Source organism: Sinohyriopsis cumingii, chromosome 11 (assembly GCF_028554795.1).
Source record: "Sinohyriopsis cumingii isolate HCF-2022 chromosome 11, ASM2855479v2, whole genome shotgun sequence".
In the NCBI taxonomy this organism is placed as follows: Eukaryota; Metazoa; Mollusca; class Bivalvia; order Unionida; family Unionidae; genus Sinohyriopsis; species Sinohyriopsis cumingii.
This window is the reverse complement of record NC_142971.1, coordinates 43843382-43865075: the sequence shown is the minus strand read 5'-3', so window position 1 is coordinate 43865075 and position 21694 is coordinate 43843382. Positions and strand designations below refer to the sequence as shown.

The following is a 21694-nucleotide window of genomic DNA, read 5'->3' as shown; positions in this document are numbered from 1 at the left end:
GATGGCTCATGGGCTCAAATCCTGGCAAAGACTGCTACATTTAAGAGTTCACCATTTTATGATGTCTGTCATGCAGCATGGGCAAGGGCAGTACTGGATTCCCAACAATGCCCTCCAAACTGGTGTATATTCATATCAATAGCCCCAACAGACCTAAGTTTTATCACACAAGTGGGAATATTTATAGATCATGCGATAAAAAACAAGTTTCCATGGAACTTTCTGTCTCATCTTTATATAGCATGATAATGCTGATGTAGCTTTCTGCAAACACAGGCAAAATAAAAGTCCAACTCACCCTCCCATGTTTGTACCAATTTTAAAACTAAAAGTATCGATTATATAAAAGTTGGCAGGGTGAACAATAAGCCTGTTTACTGTCCTTTTACAGTTCCATTGTCAGTGATACACAGAAGGTAGAGTGTGTTGTCTGCATTCAATATTTGCAATGTCCAGCTTTAAAATTTCTATTTTAATTTTTTTTTTTTAAAAAGATTGAAGAAGAAAAAAAGTGCAAGTGGTGCAACTTTTGTGAGCTTGGTTTTAATTGGATATAACCCCCTGATTTATAGAAATTTATCAATTATTTGGCACTAATTGCAGACAATCTCTAAATTTTTTTTGAAATATGTTTGTAATTAAATTATGTTAGTAAAAGAAACCTGTTTGGTCTGAAATGCTTCTGTTAGGGAGGTAGAAACAAATGGGGAAATGAAGATTATAGCATATATAGTTACAAGATGTATGTATATAATCACATTATACGTTTCATGTGAATACAGTACTGATGCAGAAACTGCACAACTTTAGAAATTTAAAACAAAATAGCACTTGTTGAATATGTCATCATATGCAAAGTTATACGTATGTCCCACCATTCAATAGCTAGACAAAAATCATTGTTTTTCAGCAGTCGGTTTAATGAGACATTTTAAATTGGCACTATTAATATTGAATTCTAAAAAGACTGAAAGCTGCTGAGAAAGTACTAACTTGCAAATCTATCTGGTTAGTGGGATCTGCCAAGGCATCTGGATCGTCCTCCTCTTCTTCTGCATTGGCACTAAATCCTGCCATGACAAAAGGTTTGAAATGTAATACCATCAACTGCAAATTGTGACCTTCATGGGATCTTATATATATATATATATATATATATATATATATATATATATATATATATATATATATATATATATATCACTGTAAATATAAAATATGAGTATTTTAAATCAGGCCTCATTCTTCTGTTCTGACCAGACTTTTGAAACAACTACAACATTAGAAATGTGAAGTTTTTTTTATGTTCTCTAAGCAAAGAACCCCATGTATATCATCTTGGTGTCTTTTCAACACAATTAGACTCTTTTGGTGATAATATCTGTAACTAAAACGAAAGACAGTAAATCTGATGCTATATTACTCCTACCAGATCTAACTTCAAGGCAGCTTCATTCTTATCGATTCAGCAGTTTGTGATGAAAGAATGATATGAAATGCTGTTTACCTTGAAATTCTCCATCAAACTGGTCGAGGAGACTTGACAGTGTCTGACCCTCAAAGTGCACCTCTTCATCTCCATCATTGTCATCTTCCCAACATTCATCCTGTCATCATGAAACAAAGAATTTTATATTAGACAATCTCGGACTTCCTGCATTGCAAACTACCTTGCCCGTGTATTTTTGAGCTGTTTTATAATGAAACAATTTTCTACCAAATTATATCTCTGTATACAAAAAGCTATAAGTCACATATTTACACACCATTTAACCATTTTACTATGCAGTCTTGTAAGAGCACAACTTTGGTAAACTACCTCCTATGCATCTGTCTCATACTGATTTTCTTTACTTCACTTTATCAGACCTGTTTATCCTTTCCCTGCTCCATCAGTGGTCCAAAAGCAGTCTGTCTGTATTTTATGACAGCTGTCAGTAGCAGAGCTATAAAGCCAAGAGTTCAACAGTAAAAAGAGAAACTTCATCCAGAAATACTAATACCTTTAATGACGATTTCAAAATAATAGTTGTTTATTTTACCAAGAAAAGAAATATCTTTTCCTAAATCCAGTATCATTTTACCTTTTCTAACTATATTCTTAAATAGATTACCTTCTCTGCTGCAATTTTGCTGTCTTAAAACATTTTCTTTAAATCTTAGTTTAATGAATTAGCTGTTTTCAACAGCAAGTTTAACTTAGCCAAAAACGGACTTATCACCACTTCTGCACAGTTATGTGCATTTCCTCACTGTCAGACACTGTGCTTTAAAGAACGAGAACAAAGACTTATACGAGTCTTTTATTTCAAGAAAGTAATGAACTCCTTTGTTAGACTGTTTTATAAATGGTTGGATATCTGTATAAATCTTTAGAAACTTCTGGCAAGCAAATGACTTTTTGACTTCTGCCAATTTTCTTTTGACATGACGCTGGTCTGTCATTTTTAAAAACTGCCAATTGCTCCCTTCAGACAGTTTGCATAAGCAGTTCCTTAACAATGATCAACTATTTCTTTTAATGAAAAGAAATTTTAGAGGTGGAACAAAATGTTTATATGCAATTTTTTTGCTGATTCTGCAATTTTCAGTAGTCTTGCCTAAACAATCCATGCTAATTTTTTTTTTTTGTGGGGGGACTTCATCCATGCATGATTCAAGTACTTTACTGTCAAATGAATATAGCTACTTGTATGCATTCATTTAGGGCCAACTAGTCCATGGTACGAATGTGTGCATGTGAAGAAACCTGTGCTAACAGACATATGGACAGCAGGCAATTCCGTAAGTTTTTCTGGTTTATGACCCATAGAGTTAAGAACTTGGGGACTAGTTGCAATAGTGTGATGTGATATACATTGCATTAAGCTAAAACAGAGATGCTACCAGGATTTAACTTAAAAGGTGTTATATCCCCCCATGTCACCAAAATGGGGGAGGGACGGAGGAGGCAATGACCATAAAAGTTAATATTTATCCAACACTCTAATATCCATCCCTCTTTCTTCCTGCTACACTTTTAGGGCTCTACTGAAATCAAAATGCATATGCATTAAACTATTGATTGTTTCTTAGCTTCATCTGTTGTTTATTTGTCTATGAATACTGTTCTGTGCTGAGAGCCCCCTCACCATTCCTTCATGGTTTGTTGTCTTAAGAGGCAGATACATTGATAACTTAGCCTACATGCTCTTTATGGTTGTACAATTTTCCACAGCTCACAGTATTGTCTCTTGGCTATCTCTGCTTTAAAAAAGATTCTTGAATAACCCATTTTTTATAGTAAATATGTTTCTTCAAAAATACTTACCCCATCATAATTCGATAGAACTACCACTACCTCACAAATCCAGCAACTGTGAGAGTCAGAGTCACTACATTTAGCTCAAGGGTGCTTAAAGCCATTTGGCTGTTGGGCGGAGTGATCTACCTTTACATATATATATATATATATATATATATATATATATATATATATATATATATATATATATATATATATATATATATAAGACTTGGTGGTAAGGCCTAAGCATCATCAGTTATTACTGGAGTGGAAGGCACACTCGCTATGGATGTAACTTAGGGGAGACTGGGAGGGCATTGTGTATTATGAATGAGTAAGCATTTTCGAAGAAACATATTTTACTATAAAAAAATTGGTTTCTTCTTTGAATACATTACCCAATCATAATACCTTAGGCGAATAAGTAAGAGATGGAGGGAGGTGTATCCTCTTACCCCGAAGATAAAATGTCTGATCCCCTAAGGTATGGGATACAGTGTCTAACTAGCCCAACTGGTGGAGACTCCATCTGTCAGGATGTGGCATCAAAAGAAAAGAAAAAAAAAAATCCCCATGCAAATCCAGTGGAAGTCGTGAAGCTGCATCTCAAGAACCTGTCTATTGACCTGGAAATGTGTACTGTTGAGCTGCATATATAAGTCCTACCATATCAAATTAGGCCCTTTGGGATGACAAATCTTTGAGATAAAAGCAAGAAAATGTGGACTCTGATCTCCATCAAACAGCTTGAATGATGATGGTTTGAAATCAGTTCCATTTGAATGCTAGGCTGGTGGCAACTGCCCTAACCTCATGAGCCAAAATGTGTTTTTAAAAAATTCAGTGAAATGGGATTTTTTCCCTGTATGTTGAGCAAATAACCCACTTGATCCAGGATGATATATTTTGAGCTGATATATCGTCTTGACTTAAGAGATAGAAAAAGGTGTTATCTCCCTCTACACACTGGCTCCATTCGATTAAGTTACCGCTTCAAAGATCTGACAAGGTCTTGTAAGTGGCGTTCAGCTGAGGTGTCCAGATGAGACAGGTTTCATGAGAAAAAACTGGTTACCCGTGGAAGGGCAATGGTTCTTGGTGATGAAAGAGAATGCTGTCATAAGAAAGTCTGGCCCATCTTGTCAAAATTGCAGGCAACTGGGGTCTGAGGACAGAGACTGTATTTTATTAATTCTGCCCGTCAGTGGCATGAGGAAGCAGGGCTTGTTGGAAAGGTGCACCAGAGATGCCCATGCAATTGGTTCAAAAGGGTTCTTGTTTAGCCTGGCTAATACCCAAGACAGGTTCCCCATGAGGCGGAGGGATAACATTAGGCTCTGTATACTCAAAGTTGCAAAGAGATCAGATACATCCCTGTTTTGTCCGAAACTTCACGCCTATGACAAAAGGCATCTGCTTTCGTCATACTCTGAGCTAATTTTTGCTCTTTGAAGAGCCAGAGGATGAAATTAGCTGTCTTCTATATCGATGCCTGGATATGTACTTTGCACACCTGTGGGTACAAAGTGCCATTTGCTTTCATATACTTTAAAGTGGAAGGCCGTTGCATCTGAGCTATTCTCTCCACTACTGGTTGCGAGAATTGTTTTTGTCTGAGAGCATGTTTGCTTCATCACTTGGAATCAGGTATTGGTGGTTGGTGTAAGAGTTATGGTTGGTCCAATTCAACATAGGGCGTTCACTGCCTAAGCTCTTGGGTCTGGGACAGGAGAGACACACACAAAAAAAAAATAATAAAGAAGGGACAAATTTGCCATACCTTATTGTCACAAACAGGCCTACCAATGGTCGATTCCATTGGGTACAGATCTGCATGAGAACTGAGGGATGGAGAGACCATTCCTTCTGTACTAGTTGATTGTTATGTAACAAAGGGATGGTCAGTGCATTAAGGAGTCCCAGGATATGGTGAACTTTAAATTCTTGTCGATAACAACACCACTTCAACAAGTCACACACCATGATGCAAAGGTCTGGGGACTGGGATCCTCCTCGTTGCTACATTATAGTATAGAGATAATCCTTGTTGCTGAGAAAAGACACCACTGTATATGTCAGACAGAATGAGAACTCCCTTGACCTCTTAAGTCTTCTGGCCCAAATGAAAAGTGAAAAGCTTCACATTGGCCGTCTTGAACTATTGATATGTAGATGTCTTTTCTGGGCAGATCATACACTTTTAGTGTCCCAAAATGATGGTAGTGGGCGGGCTCACCTGCCTTTCATACTTGCGTCAGTACAGCCAGTAATCTTGAGTGGGTGGATGCGTAGATGCATACCCCTCCATGAGCCAAGTTAGGCTGCTCCAAGTACTGCTGATGGTGCCTCGAATAGGTGCAGATGTTGAGAGGATGGTCCAGTGGGTCAACGTGAGGACTCCATTTGTGCAGACCAACAGTAGCAAAGCAGCAGAAGGTAAATGAGGGCCATGATGTCTGCTGCCACATAGAGCAATCCCATGCGGATAGAATTCCTCAAAAGAAAGGGGCTACCATGGATCATTTCAATGCCTGATCCAGAGGAAGACAAAGTATGTTGCCTATGTTCTCAAGTCCATACCTAAGTAAACGAATTGTTGAGATGCTACTAGGTCAGATTTTTCCTTGGTAATGAGAAGTCCAGATTGGTAACATGGGTTAGAGCTCACTGATGTTGCTGCAGGATGTTGTCCTAGTAACCTGAGGTTGCCACCATAGAAATGGTCTGGGTATGCACCTTTACTTGATTTGTCAAACGACAAGTAGCAACAAATGGTGTGCTCTGAATCGATATATGATGTTGTATGCAATTCTCAGGAGCCTATGAAGAGACATGAAGGTATGTGCCCAGAGTGAAGGCAAAGTCTCCTTTGTGGATATCATTCAAAATGCACTGATGGGATCTGAGGGGCATTAAAAAGGATTGAGGGTGTTTTGGCTGATGATCAGATATAGTCATTTTTCACTGGGGCCAAGAAAAAGGTATCAAACAAATGATAGAACCATCTTGGTGTTATATCCGCATGGTAATGGATTGGTGGACATTTGATAGGACAGCATTCAGAAGTTCGTTTCCTATGAGTGACCCGTGGGTCCTTTGTAGTCTCCATATTATCCCTGTAATGATGATGTGGATGCGGAGAAATGAAACAGGTCTCCCTGATGGCTTGTTACTGTAGTAAGGACATTATGCAGAGTGGTAGGGGACCAAGTTCGTGTTCTCAGCTTGAGATTGACTCCATGTATGTCTTAGGTGTTCTGCATGGAGTTTTAAGAAATGGTATGGTATGTTGGTTTTGAAGATAACCCGGAAAAATAAAAGTCCCACAGTGAATTATGTTAATGATATTGTGCACTAAATCTGAAGTGCAAACAACGGCCATCCAATCCATGCAGACAGAGTGTAGCTATGTTATTCCCAATGTGGCAAGATCACTGTCAGTGCTGGGGTACCAAATGATTAGTTGGTGGGAGTGTAAATGTAGAACAGCCTACAAACTGGGACAGAAAGTCCATAACTCTGTGAATGGAACTAAGTCAGAACTGTCTGTTCATTGTAAGAGCAACAGATGCTGGAGTACTGGTGTATGTTGATGATGGATCTGGAAGAGGACATAGCTCTGGGAGCAGAAACACGTCCTCAATGGAGGTTGGAAGGCAGAAACTTTGTGCCTTGTGTAGGGTAGAATTGACGATACTGGTAGAATGATCAACATCATCCGGTTGTGTGGATAGGGCTACAGTCCATGTAACACATTAAGACTTACCTAGCGAAGAGTGATGCAGTCTATCGCTCACTAAACACGCAGAACACACTGAATTAGAAACCACAACTTCAAGAAAGTCGCCTAGTAAAAGGGTTCTTAAATGGCAGAGTGTAGAGAAATTGCGAGACATCTATTGAGGTAGAAGGATCTACACATAGTATCATGCCAAATAAGTATTGATTAAGCCTGTAATGTTGATGATTGGCCCTTTGTGATCTCTAGTATATGGCCTAGGCTGGTCGCAGCGGGAAAAAGCCAAAGTGTGAGGAGGATGTTAGGATCATCATGGTATATTTGATCCATGTAACCTGTCTGTATGTCTGCTAAATGAGAGGGAACTTGGCTGTTTGTTAGCCCTGTCCCACTCAGTAGGAGGAATCATGTCGGACCCCAAGGAGACACGGTTACGGTGGAGTTCCAAAAAAAGATGAGGCCTGTGGAGGTGACTGGGGTGCCAGAGCAATTTCCAAGCATGTCAATGACCAGCGCTTCGTGGTTCAAGGTTAAGTCAAATTATCACCCTTGCTCCCATAAAGGTCCATACTGCAGAAGAAATCAGCATGCAGACTACTGACACCTTTGGTCTGAGCTGTATGTTGTTTGTGCTTTGGCCATAGCTCTAATCTGTATGCCAAAATAAAACAAAATGGACAAAGTTGTAGCCCTCCACCTGGTCAAGAACGCATAGCTAATTCATTAAGAGTTTGACACAGAAATTAATGTCTAATAAGGTAAGGAAGTGTACAGGTAAACTATAATAACAATGTCACCTTTTTTCAAACTTGTGTGCCTGCATGTTATGTTGCATACCACGTGACAATACCACTTGTTTGTGGGTGCAGAGCTATACAAATAATGGTTACCTGGAAACAATTGCTAGCAGACAATTTCAACAACTATGCTTATCTGTAGGGAGGTCAAGGATGGCCTATACAGGTAGAATCACTGAATCATGGTGTTCCATGACTAAATGTACCATGGTAAATGAACTGACCTTGATATACAAAAATATTGGATATATATATATATATATATATATATATATATATATATATATATATATATATATGGTTCTTCAGAGCATAAAGGCATGCACACATGTAAATAATGTAGCATGAACTCAGACATGGGCTACGTGTGTGTGCGACTAAGCATTCAATCAAATGATATAACATTATGCAGATAAACATGATTCAATATCCGCATCCTGCTACAAGAAAGGTCAATAACTCCAACAAATCTCGTGGGAGCAAAGTGATTCATTTATATGTGCATGTTTCGTGTGATGATCATGATAATGATAAAGGTTCATGGCCATCCATCAAACACTGCAGGCTAGTTGTTCTTGGAGTTTGTGTCAAAACAACTAAAAGACAAAAAAGGCAATAACAATACAACACATTACGTCTTTTGGTGAAAACCATATGCCAATATGACCCCGAATTCTTCTGGAGTAGCAACAACAAGATTTTTCAAGGTGGCTGCCACGATGGCAATATTAGAGTGTCTTTGAGCAAACAATCCAGATAGCAGCATTGAGATAACTGGCCTTTTACTGTATGGCAATACGTCTGTACAAACCTCATCCTCCAGGTCATCTCCTGCTGAGACATGAGTGGACAGATTGCTTTCCATTTGATTTGACAGTTCATTGATCAGAAGCTTGTAGATCTTGACAACCACTGGTAGTGTGGTCCACTGGTCTGGACCTAAAACAAAAAATGCATCTGAAGACAGAAAAGCTTGCAGACACATTTTATGCCGACATAAGAATAATATATCTGTTAGTGCCTATAATTACCCATGTTGACCAATGGAGACAAACCAACTGGTGGAACATACACTGTCTTGCATTTCAATTAATGGAAACTAAAAATAAACTCACATATGCACAGTATAGCAACACATTACTCTTACAATTATGTATTCTTGTATAGTGTCCATGAAACTGACCTAACAATAAACATAGTACCATAAACAGTGCATTACACACCATTTTTCTTCTTTAAATATTGGTAACCTTGACCAGTGAACTTTTGACCCCCATATTGATTGGTGCATGTCTTGTTGCAAGTTCGCCCATAATTTGAGCCATAAAACATGCTATTGGTGAAAACCAGTTTCTTTCTAAAGTCCCATTGACCTATTAGCCCAAATCAACAGATGTTTTTCTTATCACAAAAGCTATCTACAAAGTTTAATCAAGACATATGGTACAGAACTCAAATAGTATGGTGAAAAATGTTTTTTTTTCCTTCCTATATTCTGAGTTACCTTGACCTTTGCTGCCAAATGAAAGGTGTCTTTCTTGTCTCACATGTAAAAAAACTCCAGATATCACATAGAAACCATTTTTATTATGATTTTGATCTTTGACCTTTGGCTGCTGAGTAAGCACTTTGTTTGGAATTTTCATAGAATCACTTGCAGGCACTGGTGTGAATGTTGACTGACTCTTTACTAGTCTGAACAGAAGAGTAGATATCACATTTATTATCATTACATTTAAACCAAATTTTTAAAATATAAATCTGAAACACAAACAGTACCTGATAAGATTTCTTTAATTGGTATTTCTCGCAAGGCAATTTTTCATAACGATTAATTATTCACATTTAAAAAAACATTATTACAAGTTTTACCACTTGTAACATGTCTGTTATTTTGAATGAAAACATACATATATAAAACAATTTGTTATGCCTTTTATACTTATGTGTAATTATTACAGAAATCTGCATTCCCCTTCTAGAATGACCACCCCTCTAATAAGGCCACTTTTCAGCTGAAAATGGGATGCCCTTATAAAATGGGAATAACTAGCTGAATAAAATTGAAAAATACGTGAATTGTGCAAAGCATATGTGATCCCTATTGAAAGTCCCTTACATTGTGCAGCTTTGGATCTGGTCTTAATGCCATTTGTTTGTGGAATAATCTGATCTCCCTTGACATTTATTTCCTGAAGCCGAGTGTCATTGTGGCTCACAGCATACAAAAGCAGCTTGCACAGTGCAACAGCTCTGGAAAAATAGAACAACTGTTTAATTTTCACTCATAATAATCACCACAAAACTTACGATATTAAACTGAAAATAAAATATTACATATGAAAAAATTAATAAAAACCTTCAAGTCGTGATCTATCTTACCATCAAAACATAGCTGACAGTTTCATTGGCAAGACATGCACAGCAAAACTGTTCAGATTTTTTATTTTCATTTACATTTTTGTCCATAATAAAATCTGTGGAAGATGGGATGTGTAATGTTGTGGCCATAATTAATACTGTAGATACTCAAGTAGAAATTTAGTTGTTATAGTTTTAGGATTTAACATCATTACTGAACACAAAGGGCTATACATGATGGCCAGTATAAATGGTGAATGAAGAACCGGGGAAAACCCTGGTAAGAATCACTGACCCACAGGAAGCTATTGGCAAGCTTTCTCACGTCTACACTGACCGAGACAGAGACTTGAACCCATACAGACAGATGAAAGATGGCAGTGATTGGTCAAGGTGAGTGCTTTAGACTGCTAGGCCACCTGGGGTTACAAGTCCAACTGCCTACACAGACTAGCTGTTATTGCACTATGCAGACCTACCAACCCTAGCAAGACCATCTCAGTAAGACATGGAGGATGGGAGAATTTTTCCTCCCTAGATTCCTGCAAGGTTAAATTCAAAATTTTCAACATGATCACGAAATCTGAGAAAATTTAATCAGGCAAAAATGTATCCATATACAATATGTAGCCAAAGTTGAAAAGGGCAGTGATGGATTTAAAGGTCACATAAAAAGTATAATGTGAACATCTCTCTCATTGCAAATAATGTGACATCAAAAGTGCTCACTTATAAATATGGTACAACTGCAAACTACACAGACTGTGATATGCTGTCACATAATGTGCCTGCAGATCTTGGTCAATGCAGTTTGCCAGGAGCAATGAACAGAATAAACAACACAGACCCAGATCTTCTGGCACATTAGGCAACAGCAGATCAGGGTATATGCTGTTTGCAGCTGGACTTGACTTATAAGCAAATAAATACAATAATGTCAACCCTTCCTTTTGACCATAAAATTGCCTCTGAATAAATCTGACTACACATAGACAATAAATACATTAATTCATTTATTTTATGACTAATAACTGCTCTTGGTCTCTGTAGGAAGCAAAGCATCTTACGTGACTTTCCGCTCATAGGCACCAAAAAACAGGTGTTGCCTTGAACACCATTCATCTAGAACAAATTCTAATGCTGGTTTTCCTGTTGGGTCTGGAACACTGGTCAGGAAATCTAGTACTGCTTCTATCTGATCATGCATCAGGTGGGCAAACACCATCACAAGACTCTACATAGGTATAAAAATAAAAAATAAATTAATTTCATGGCGGTTTTAATTTCCCTGAATGTCATCAACTGCATTTTCAATCTTCTGTTGTAAGTATCAAAGGTTTATCTAAGAAAGAATAATATTTATGTGGCATTCTGTGGGATATACCCTTTGTTCACAACTGGACAAATTAAACCAATAAATCAATGCTACAACTGACCCAAAAGAGTGTCAAAAACCTGCCAACCCTGATGAGTCGGCCTCAGTAAGGCAGTTGATTCTTTTCTGCAAGTTTGATCAGCTTTTAGTAAGGTTTAAAACAATATCATAAACTGCTATTGTAAAGCTTGAAAATGTAATTAATAGTTCAGTATTCGAAACAAGCAGCGAAAATAAACATTATGTTCAACTGAAAAGTTTCTACAGTACGCTTAGACTTTATTTACCACTAGCACAGTTGCACAAACTCAAGTTCCAAACCCTATGCAGCTCAATAGTTTGTTGCTATCTCTCAACGTAATTCATATCTTTTTCCACTTCACATGACGACAGCAATCATATCTCCTGCCACAAGTCATACTCAAATTGGCAGTGATGTCCAATAAACGTAATTATGTCAATTCCAGCTTTTATTCATAAGACCCCGAATATTCATTTTTATTCTTTGTTGTTGATTATTAACAGTTTTCAAAAGGCTTATTTTCCCTTTCATTTTAAACATGCATCTCCTACTGGACGTAATTTATGAGAATTTTTTTTAAAATCAACAGTTTCATCATGCAGACACTTCCGATGAACAAATAAGTACAGTTTAAAATGTCTGAGGTGCTGCTGGTTCCCTGACTAATTTCATTAATTCTAATAAGAAACCGGAATCCGAATCAAACACGGATGAACACATTTTCAGGATTTTTCAGCAATGATCATTTTTCTGTGGATTTTGCTTTTATGCCATAAGTTACTATTTTAGGGGTAATTTTTGTAAGACTTATGGCAAAATTGTAAGGGTTGGCAGGCCTGTGTCAAGGTGAGGATTAGGTATTATAAAGCTGCAGAAATGTAAAAAGATGCTGTTTACAAAAATCTGAATTATCCAGATATCCCTGAGGCAAAAAGAAAAGACGTTAAGATCCATCATGGATCGAGATGGGGGGAGTTCATCTAATTTTTGTCCATTTCACTGATAACATGAATTTCAATAAGGTTAACATAAATGACATCATGGATAATATTTAATGTTCTGAAATCCCGAAGAAAAAAGCTGGGATTGAAAAGGTAGACAATCACATTTACTGGAGTTAAATATTATGTATGTGTATCACATTTAATATTACAATTATCTAATTTTTTGGGAATTGCCAGCCCTATTATAGGCCACTGCAGAGTTTGCACCCAAATGTAAATGAAAACAGGAACTATTATAACATTTAATATAAATCAGCTTGTAACTCTGTACTGCATTAATGTTTGCAATTATTTCAATATTTGCTGCATGCTGGAATACATAGTAAGATTATACAAAATTTGCATGAAACAAGTGAATAAGAAATATATTTCATTGAGTGGGTGAAATCCACGAAATCAAACATTTCCATTATTTACTCTTTCAAACCAAATTTTCTGTGTTATTATATAATCAAATGCAATGGCTATCAATATGTATAATCGACTGAAGTAACAGACTTTTTACTGGATCCCACGAGAAGTGAGCAGTTTAACCTCATGTTCTGCTGCGTGTTGCGAGTATCTGCACATAAAATAAAAAAGGTAACATAATTCTCCTCCCGAACTTGAAGTAAAATAGCACATTAAAATAAAGAATTTGCACTTTGTTGGATTTCAACTCTGTTCACTTCGAATGAAAGGCATCGATAATTACCACTTGACTATGTAAGCATCCAAGAATAAATTTAAATTTCCTGGTCATAATGTTATTAGACTGGTCAGTGAGGAATGATACTATTTCACTGCAGCAAATTATCAAGGTTATTTTCCTCAGAATATCCAGTAATCCATGTCCTAGTATAAAATAAATATATAAAATCTTCCTGAGTTCATATTGAGCATCTAGATACCTGCATGACACTGAGAGTTTCTGTTTGATGCATCTTGCTCAGAACAGCTCTTAGAATTAGGTCCATATTTTCACCAAGATGGGGGCCCACTTTGCTCAACACAACCGCTACAAGTCTGCCCACAAATGAAGCAGTAAATTCGGATATTTTTGGATCCAGCAGCTTTGAGATTACTTGCATAATATAGCCCAGTCCGTTGTTACCTGCAACAGGGTAAGTGTATCAATTTTCAGTTATACACTTTAGTACTTATTTTTCCAAGTAACAGGTGCCCAGCTCGATCTGCCCGATTTTTGGACATATTAACCAGATAAGAGTCTGACGGATGGGTTGACACAACTTGTAATAAAAGTGGAAGACAAATCCTAAAATGCTGACTAGACAGAATCCATTTCATGAAGGTATCTCAAAGGGTTCAAAAGTATGATATGCAGACAAGCTTATCCCAGTATGACAAGTATGTTTTATTAATGCTTACAGACATTTTATTTTAAGGAACACTTTTAGGATATGCAGAACACAAAAGATACTCATGTATCTAAAGCTTTCTGTCTACTCTATCAGAATGTTCAAGACCTAGAGCTATATTTACTAGATGTTATTATGTCTGATACTAGCTTTCACTGTCTGATACCAGACATCAGTCTCTCTGATACTAGATGTCATTTTGTCTGATACTTGATGTCTGATACTTGCTGTAATTGTCTGATACTAGCTGTCATTCTGCCTTATATTTGATTTCTGATACTAGCTGTAATTCTGTCTGATACTAGCTGTCATTCTGTCTGATCCAAATTCTGAACATGGCATCACTAAATCAGTAGTAGAGAATATTTCTGGAAACGCCAACATCAACATTAATGGACAACTGAAAATCCTCCTTTTCCAAACAAAACATCAATTGCAATGTTTCCTATAAACAATATCTGCTGCTCTTCTCATTGCAAGCATAACACTCACTGAAACCATCTGAACACATGTTTGTCAGTTTGTGAAAGGCAACTGCCATGAAATCGGGGGGGGGGGGGGGGGGGGGAACCCCCGTCTGGAAATCTTTGTTTTGAACAATAAGATTGGGGAGAGCTGTGGAACACTCTCCCAGAAGCAATTTAAGGAGTGTGACAGCAAAAAGAGTGATCATGTTCTTCAAAACACAAGTCTTGTAATATGGCTGAGAATTACAATCGTGTTCAACTTTGTTTATGTATAACAAACATTTATGATACCTTGATCATCATGCCACTGAATGATCTGGTCTAGACCTTGGGATGCAAATGCTCTCAAACATTCACCTCCACTCTGAAAGAGACACGATACAAATATTTGTAAATCTTTGAGAAATCCAATATTAGAAATTGCTTTTACCACAGATTTTATATTTTACAATTTTTTTAAGTTAATGATGAGACCTACATGCATCATTATTTCACTGAACAATTTACTCATCAAAGAGAACATGTTAGCTATAATCTGGAGATGAACATAACAAAACAAACTGGAGATTTGTTGGTGAGAAGGGGCCCGAAATATACTACAATATAAAGCAATGTTCAATAAACCCAAGTAAGTAGGTCATGTTGACCCAGTTTTTGTGCAGGATACAGATCATTAGATGCGTCCATATTGCAACGTTAGTACTTACAAGTGAAAATGTAGTGGAATCTGATGCTGGACAAATTAAGTCATGAAGGAGGTCACAAGTTTTGATGATGAAAGTTTTGTTTTAAAGGATGAATGGAAAGAATAGTTTTAGACCAAAAAGACATTATGGACAAAGGATGGAGAGAACACTTACAGCCAAGCCTGACTGTATGGACAAAGGATGGACAGAACACTTACAGCCCAGACTAATAGTATAAAGGACGAAGAGAAACGTTACAGCCCAGCCTGACAGTATGGTTAAGAGACGGAGAGAATAAAAATCACCCAAACGTCGTACAAAATCTTGAAGTATCAATTTGAAAACCCATTCAGCAAAAAGTAGTAAAAACAAGATTTTTGAGATGGATGCCAGGGAGGCCATAATCATTGTCAGATTGACACCATTTTCATTTAGGTCCAAGCCAACCTCTTCAGAAATGTTTCAGTAAAAACCTGTCATTATGACCATATGTTCAGGAGGAGAAGCAACAAAATTTCAAAATGGCCACTATGGAAACTACATTGGCCATCAGACTGACATGTTTTTATTTAGGACCAACCAGACATCATAAGAAGTCTTTCTGTGAAAAAGTTGTGCTAATGGATGTTAGATGAAAAGCCACTGCACAAACACACAAAATGTAACTTAAGTCAATGAAGTGTCAATATGGGTCACAGCGACCTATTATTAATTTGATGGCATAGCCAGGAGCTAAACACAAAAACCAGTAAAATATAAAATGCAAGTCAGTGAAATTCTTGCTTGTTTGGGTGCGATGCTAAAAAAGATGCAGTCAAAATGAGAGAAATGCAAACAACTTAACGAAGAATACACAACTAATGTATATTGATGACCAAAGTCAGTCCCCTTCCCAGAGGTGATATGAAATCCCCTCCAAACCACTGCCTAGAACCTCAGAAGAAAGAATGATTGAAATTTAGGTCGTTCCATTAAAACATACATGGGACCAAGGGAAGGCACTTTTAAAGTGGGGTACACACCTACAGATGCAATTTAGAATTTTCTTATCATTTTAATATAAACTCCGTGAAATCAAAGTACCCTGGCATTTTTTTAAAACTGCTTTCCCTGGGTACCATATATGTTTAAATGGAACAGCCCTTAGTGATACTGTAGAGATGTATTTATTTGTACAGATACCAATGCCGACACTAGGTGAAGTATAATAGCTCTCTATTTAATGAGGTAGAGTAAAAAAAAACATTTTTTTGCCACAATGTGAAAAATGTGTACCCATGAAAATAAATAAATTCTTACACTGTAGGTCTGCCAGAAAGATAGCTGCACATTTATGATCGGGAAAAAACCCATATCATCTGTACATTAGAGGACCTAGCATTGTTGTGTTTGTAGTTTAATTTAATGTTGTACTATCTTTTATCGACTGCTGTATTGTCTTTTGATCTGCTATAGCCCATTTCATAACGAATTTAACCGAGTTGTTCCATAATTATCAGAATAACTTCCCCGAGTTACTTTTTACTCCAGCCAATCAAACGCTGGTGGGTACATGTACATAATAAAATGGTGCCCATTGTTGTTTAGAAATATTTCAGAAATAAAATTAACTAAATGACTGAAATTTATATGTAAATTGTCCACAGACTTTCAAAAAACAAATCTGATAAACTCATATGAAATGCATTTTATTATAGTGACATTTCGGATGCACAGAAATAGTTTGAACAACTTCCTCTTTGATTGCCAGGATTAAATTTGTTTACTTTGATACCATTTCCTCACTTACATGTACATGTCCAGCTGTAAACAGCTCAAAGCTACTCTCTCGTATGGGTTTGAAATCCGCCCTGGTTTCCAGAAAATAAGACAAGATGGTTCCAATATTAAATGTCGTCAATATCTGCAGCAGCATCGCTGCTGAATATACATTTTTCAACTCGATAAACGATGTTGAAGTAGTTACCGAAGTTGATGCTGATGCTGAAGCGTTAGCCATATTTTGCCCACCACCTATTACGGTCAGCTGACCACCCGCCAAGTGATAAAAATTCCGAGCAAATTACTAAGTTTACCGAAATCTGCATGAAATGGGCTATTGTATTGTCTTTTAATCTGCTGTTGTATTGTCTTTTATCTAATGTTGTATTGTCTTTTAATCCGATGATGTATTGTCTTTTTATCTGCTGTTGTGTTGTCTTATATCTAATGTTGTATTGTCTTTTAATCTGTTGTTGTATTGTTTTTTTAATCTGCTGTTACCATTGGCACAGTAATGTCTACAAGTATACTGTTACATTATAAATATGTACTGTGTGTACTCCTCTGTTGAAATATGAAATACTGTTGTGTTGGTAAAATAGTTTGTACAGAGCAAGTGTTTTATGTATTTTACTCAAACCAACGAGGTTAAATAAAATTTCTTGGGATGGCCATCTATATCATTACTTACTTGCATTGTTGAATTGTCATCGGTCCGAAGTGTACACTGCACAACAGCAGGGAAGGCATTGTGTACCAGTCCATCAGACAAAGGATGCTTACTGCTTCTAACAATGGTTTGCAGAACATCAAGGGAAACCTGGAAAAAATTACAACATATATTCAATATACAATGGTGAGAATGTACACAATTCCTTTATTAAAAAAGGAAGGCCAGCCATTTCCAAATATAAACTATCAGTGTCTTCTTAGTGGCACTGATGATAACCAATCATTACTTTTCATCACTCTCTGGCACATGATGACACTTATCTAAGTTATCACCTCCTTAGAAATATCTTCCCTAAGTCAGAGGTCTCATTTAATTTTAAAACATGGATGTCCAGGACTCCTCATTTGGGAAAAATAGGAGTCTCACCAGCAAAAGTTGCAGTCCCCTTGCAGAAGCAAATTGGGCATGCCTGATGTGGCTAAATTTCCAGATGAGAAGAACCAGTGGTTGCCACTAAGTTTTAATTTTGTAACTTCTGTACACCACTGACATATAGCTCTTCTTTTTCCATTAGAGTGAGACTGAATTATGCCAGGCCAAGGAAAGGTCTTACTCCAAATACTAAGCTAGGCATCACACACTTTCTTACATTTGGCTAGAGTTCCATGCCAACTGTCAGTTCTAGCAACTTAGCACTCTTCTGAATTTTATTACAATCTTCATCAGTTTGCCATTTAACCCCAAAATACTTATCCAAATTTGCAAAGAGCATTTTTTCAAACTCTCAACATGTCTTGATTTTGAAGTCACATGCACTACTTATTCGGCAATACATGGAAACGAACACAATAATGAAAGATAAAATTTTGATGTACTCTTATACACATGCACATCATTTCTGAATTCAGTCATTGTAAATTTTCCCACCACTCAGGCAGCTACTGAAGTCTTTGAACTTGCCACCAAGCTACAGTGCCATGTTCTTCTGATGTACTCTTACAAATGACACCATATACATCTATGGGTCTTTCAGCTACTGAATTTTCTCAATGTAAATATCAGCATAGCTAAAATGATCAGTTGATCAACAAATTTTCCCACTCAGCAGGTGGTTGAAGCAGGAAAGGAAAGCCTTTGAAATTGCAACCCAGCTATTATGTGTGTACAGAGGACTCCTGCATAAGCGATTTTCTGCATCCCAGATAAAAAAAATTGCATCCAAATATGCATGAATAAATGTTTCTGAGACCTCTGCTAAGTGATGATACTTTCAGGCAGAACAAAGGAAACCATTATTTGGACTAAAATGTTTCATCATTTATAACTGACAGATGGATTGGGCATAAAATCCCATCAATTGTCAGTTACTACTGAAGCAAAAAAGTGCATGCTCGACAGAAATGTAGCTGCAAGGAGGGCGTGGGATGGTGTTGTGCACAGGCAGGTATTATCAAAGAAACATATTTCACTCCAAAAATTGGTTTCTTCTTCGAATATATTACCAAACCATAACACATGTAGCCTCTGGCTTGGCCAACATGGGTACGTGAGAAAGCTTCCTGTGGGTCAGTGACTGTTCCCAGGATTATTCTGGCCTCTTCCTCCACCAAATGTACTGGCTGTCATGTACATCCTTTCATGTGCTAAAAATGGCATTAAATCCACAACAATAATATATAACTTTAGAAAAATAGGTAAGAGGTGGAAGGAGTTAATCTCCTTACCCCAAAGTAGGTGCTTGTTCCATTTTCCTATTATATGTGAATGTTTCTTATCAGATTCAGGTTAGGGCAGCCTTAAGAAAAAATTGTTCACTCCCCCCAATCTAGTAGTAAACTACATTGTTACGAAGCTGCAGAGTGACCTGACTAAGTAGTCTATTGTAACATCAATATAATTTCCACAAGGTCAAGTGAACTCATTTGGATGAAATGTCTTCGTAGGTACAAGGTGAGAATGTCTCTGACCTTCGTGACACAGCTTTAATTATGTCTGTCAGTGGGATTTGTTGTTGTTGTTGTTGTTGTTGTAGGGTTTAGCGCCATTTTTCAGCACATGATAGGATATACATGGCGGCCAGTATTAATGGTGGAGGAAGAACTCAGCAAAGAACCACAGACCCACAAGAAACTACTGGCAAGCTTTCTCACATACCTACATTGGTTGAATCCGAGACTCAAACCCACGCAGACAGAGATGAGATGGCAGTGATCCGTAATGGAGAGCACTTTAAACCACTCGGCCACTTGGGGTCCCTCTGTTAGGGGGAGAAGTTTGGTTCAAGTGCTTAGCTGGTACCAGCTGCGTTAACCTCACGAGATGATAAGCACAGGAAATTCACATGGTTTGGGGGTAGTTTTTAGTAGGTGAATGGATAACCCAATGAATCCAGAATGTAAAATCCTAAGCAGAAATATCCTTCCTTTATTGAGTGGCAAGAACAAAAGAAATCTCAATTTTCTGATCAGTTATACAACCCAAATGTCCTAAGTGGAAAGAAGGCTCTAAAGATGAGAGCAGTTACAAGATAAAGTACTCATTACTTGTGAGCAGAAGCCGGTTGTTAGAAATAAAACCTGAAACTGTCATGTCAGAAATTGAACCACCATGCCAAAACTTTATATATAGTTTGGGTAAAATAATAAGAAATGTATCTCACTTATTCTACTTGCAGAAGTACGAGTTACGGGGAAGCAGATTTTACATGAAAGGTAAGCGAGTAAAGTTCTAGGCAATGGTTCAAAGGATTCCTTGTTCAAATGTAATGACCAAGAAGGAATTCCTTCTCTTTAATTCATAAATACTTTGTGTGCAGATTGATGGAGAGGAAAAATTGGTTAATAAAACACGATTGTATATTTAAGGATGTGTTTCCTATTGCAGTTTTTTAAAAATTATGCTATGTAGGTATAGTTTTCAAAAACATATTTATTATAATGATTAGTGTGTATATATATATATATATATATATATATATATATATATATATATATATATATATATATATATATATATAATATACTTGGCACCTCAACAACTGGGTTAAACCAGCTCAATTAGAAGCACAAATCAATTTCAGGATTTATTTTTTTTCACCAGTGGGGTAAAGTACTTGGGTAGGCAATGAAAAACAGATGGTCAACCAACTGGATATATTCTTTTCCTGCCTTATATATAAACAGTCAAAAAATACTGACAATATAGACTGGATTTCATTTTTGAATGGCATAAAATAGATAACTTGACCTAGTTTTCAAGAGATATTGTAGTGTTCAAGATGCATCCCTATCATAAATAGGTAATTTGTTCAGCATAGTGGGGGCTGCTAAATTAAATATAATACAAGCTCTAATGGAATATACTGTATCATTTATTTTCGTTGGGCCTAATTTTCGTGGTTTTGTAATTAAAAAAAGGCATTTTCGTGGGTACTTAAATTCGTGGTTTTACCTGTCAAAGTTTGCATATTAGTAGGTATTTAATTTCATGGTTTAACCTCTACAAATACCCAAAATAAAGAATACAAAAGAATATAACTATGCCGATGCAAATGACTGTCACTTTAATGTTTAAATCAATACTACCACCTGTATAAGCACAAATCAAAGACCTGGCAAGTTCAATACTTACACCTTATTTTTGACCAAATGAATAACATCAGTTGAAGCCGATGCTGCCAATAACACTAATACCATACTTCCATCTCTATGAGCATAAATAAAACATCTGTCAAGATTAATCACTTTCGTCATGTTTTTGTTTGATTGCTCAACATCATTGGAAAACACAGCCGATCAATTATTAAAGAAGAATTAAAGTCACGCTTCCACGAGTGATATGCTAAACAGGTCATGGATGCCATTAAGGAAAAAGATGTTACTGGTGACGATCAGTGCACAGTATTAGTAAACCTTGCAACCTCATTAATCGAGCCAATTCACGCTGAATGAATAATTGCAGCTCACATGACAATGAGTGAAACATTGGACCAAATTATCAGTGGTTTTGAGAAAGCTGGACTTGTTTAATACAGCAATTTGGGGTTATTTACCTGAGAAGCATTTGTGAGTACCGTGAGACTTGACTGACACGATGTTGATACAGTGGCTTTGTCCAAAAACCTGTAAAGTGTGAGCTTTCATACTCTGCTGTAATTAGTGTATAT

At 36.9% G+C, this 21694-nt stretch overlaps 1 protein-coding gene across 1 annotated transcript in view; it reads right to left on the bottom strand.

The window, feature by feature from the left end:
* The window catches only part of LOC149788034 (importin-9-like), an 87523-nt gene that overhangs the window by 3211 nt on the left and 62618 nt on the right, over positions 1 to 21694 (bottom strand). Inside the window, exons 17-24 of the mRNA XM_089974314.1 lie at positions 17548 to 17676; positions 14701 to 14773; positions 13475 to 13677; positions 11251 to 11417; positions 9942 to 10075; positions 8634 to 8761; positions 1508 to 1607; positions 994 to 1070 (exon numbers count right to left, since the gene is read on the bottom strand). Of these exons, the coding sequence (XP_089830440.1) occupies positions 994 to 1070; positions 1508 to 1607; positions 8634 to 8761; positions 9942 to 10075; positions 11251 to 11417; positions 13475 to 13677; positions 14701 to 14773; positions 17548 to 17676 (1011 nt within the window). The remainder of the gene's footprint in view (positions 1 to 993; positions 1071 to 1507; positions 1608 to 8633; positions 8762 to 9941; positions 10076 to 11250; positions 11418 to 13474; positions 13678 to 14700; positions 14774 to 17547; positions 17677 to 21694) is intronic.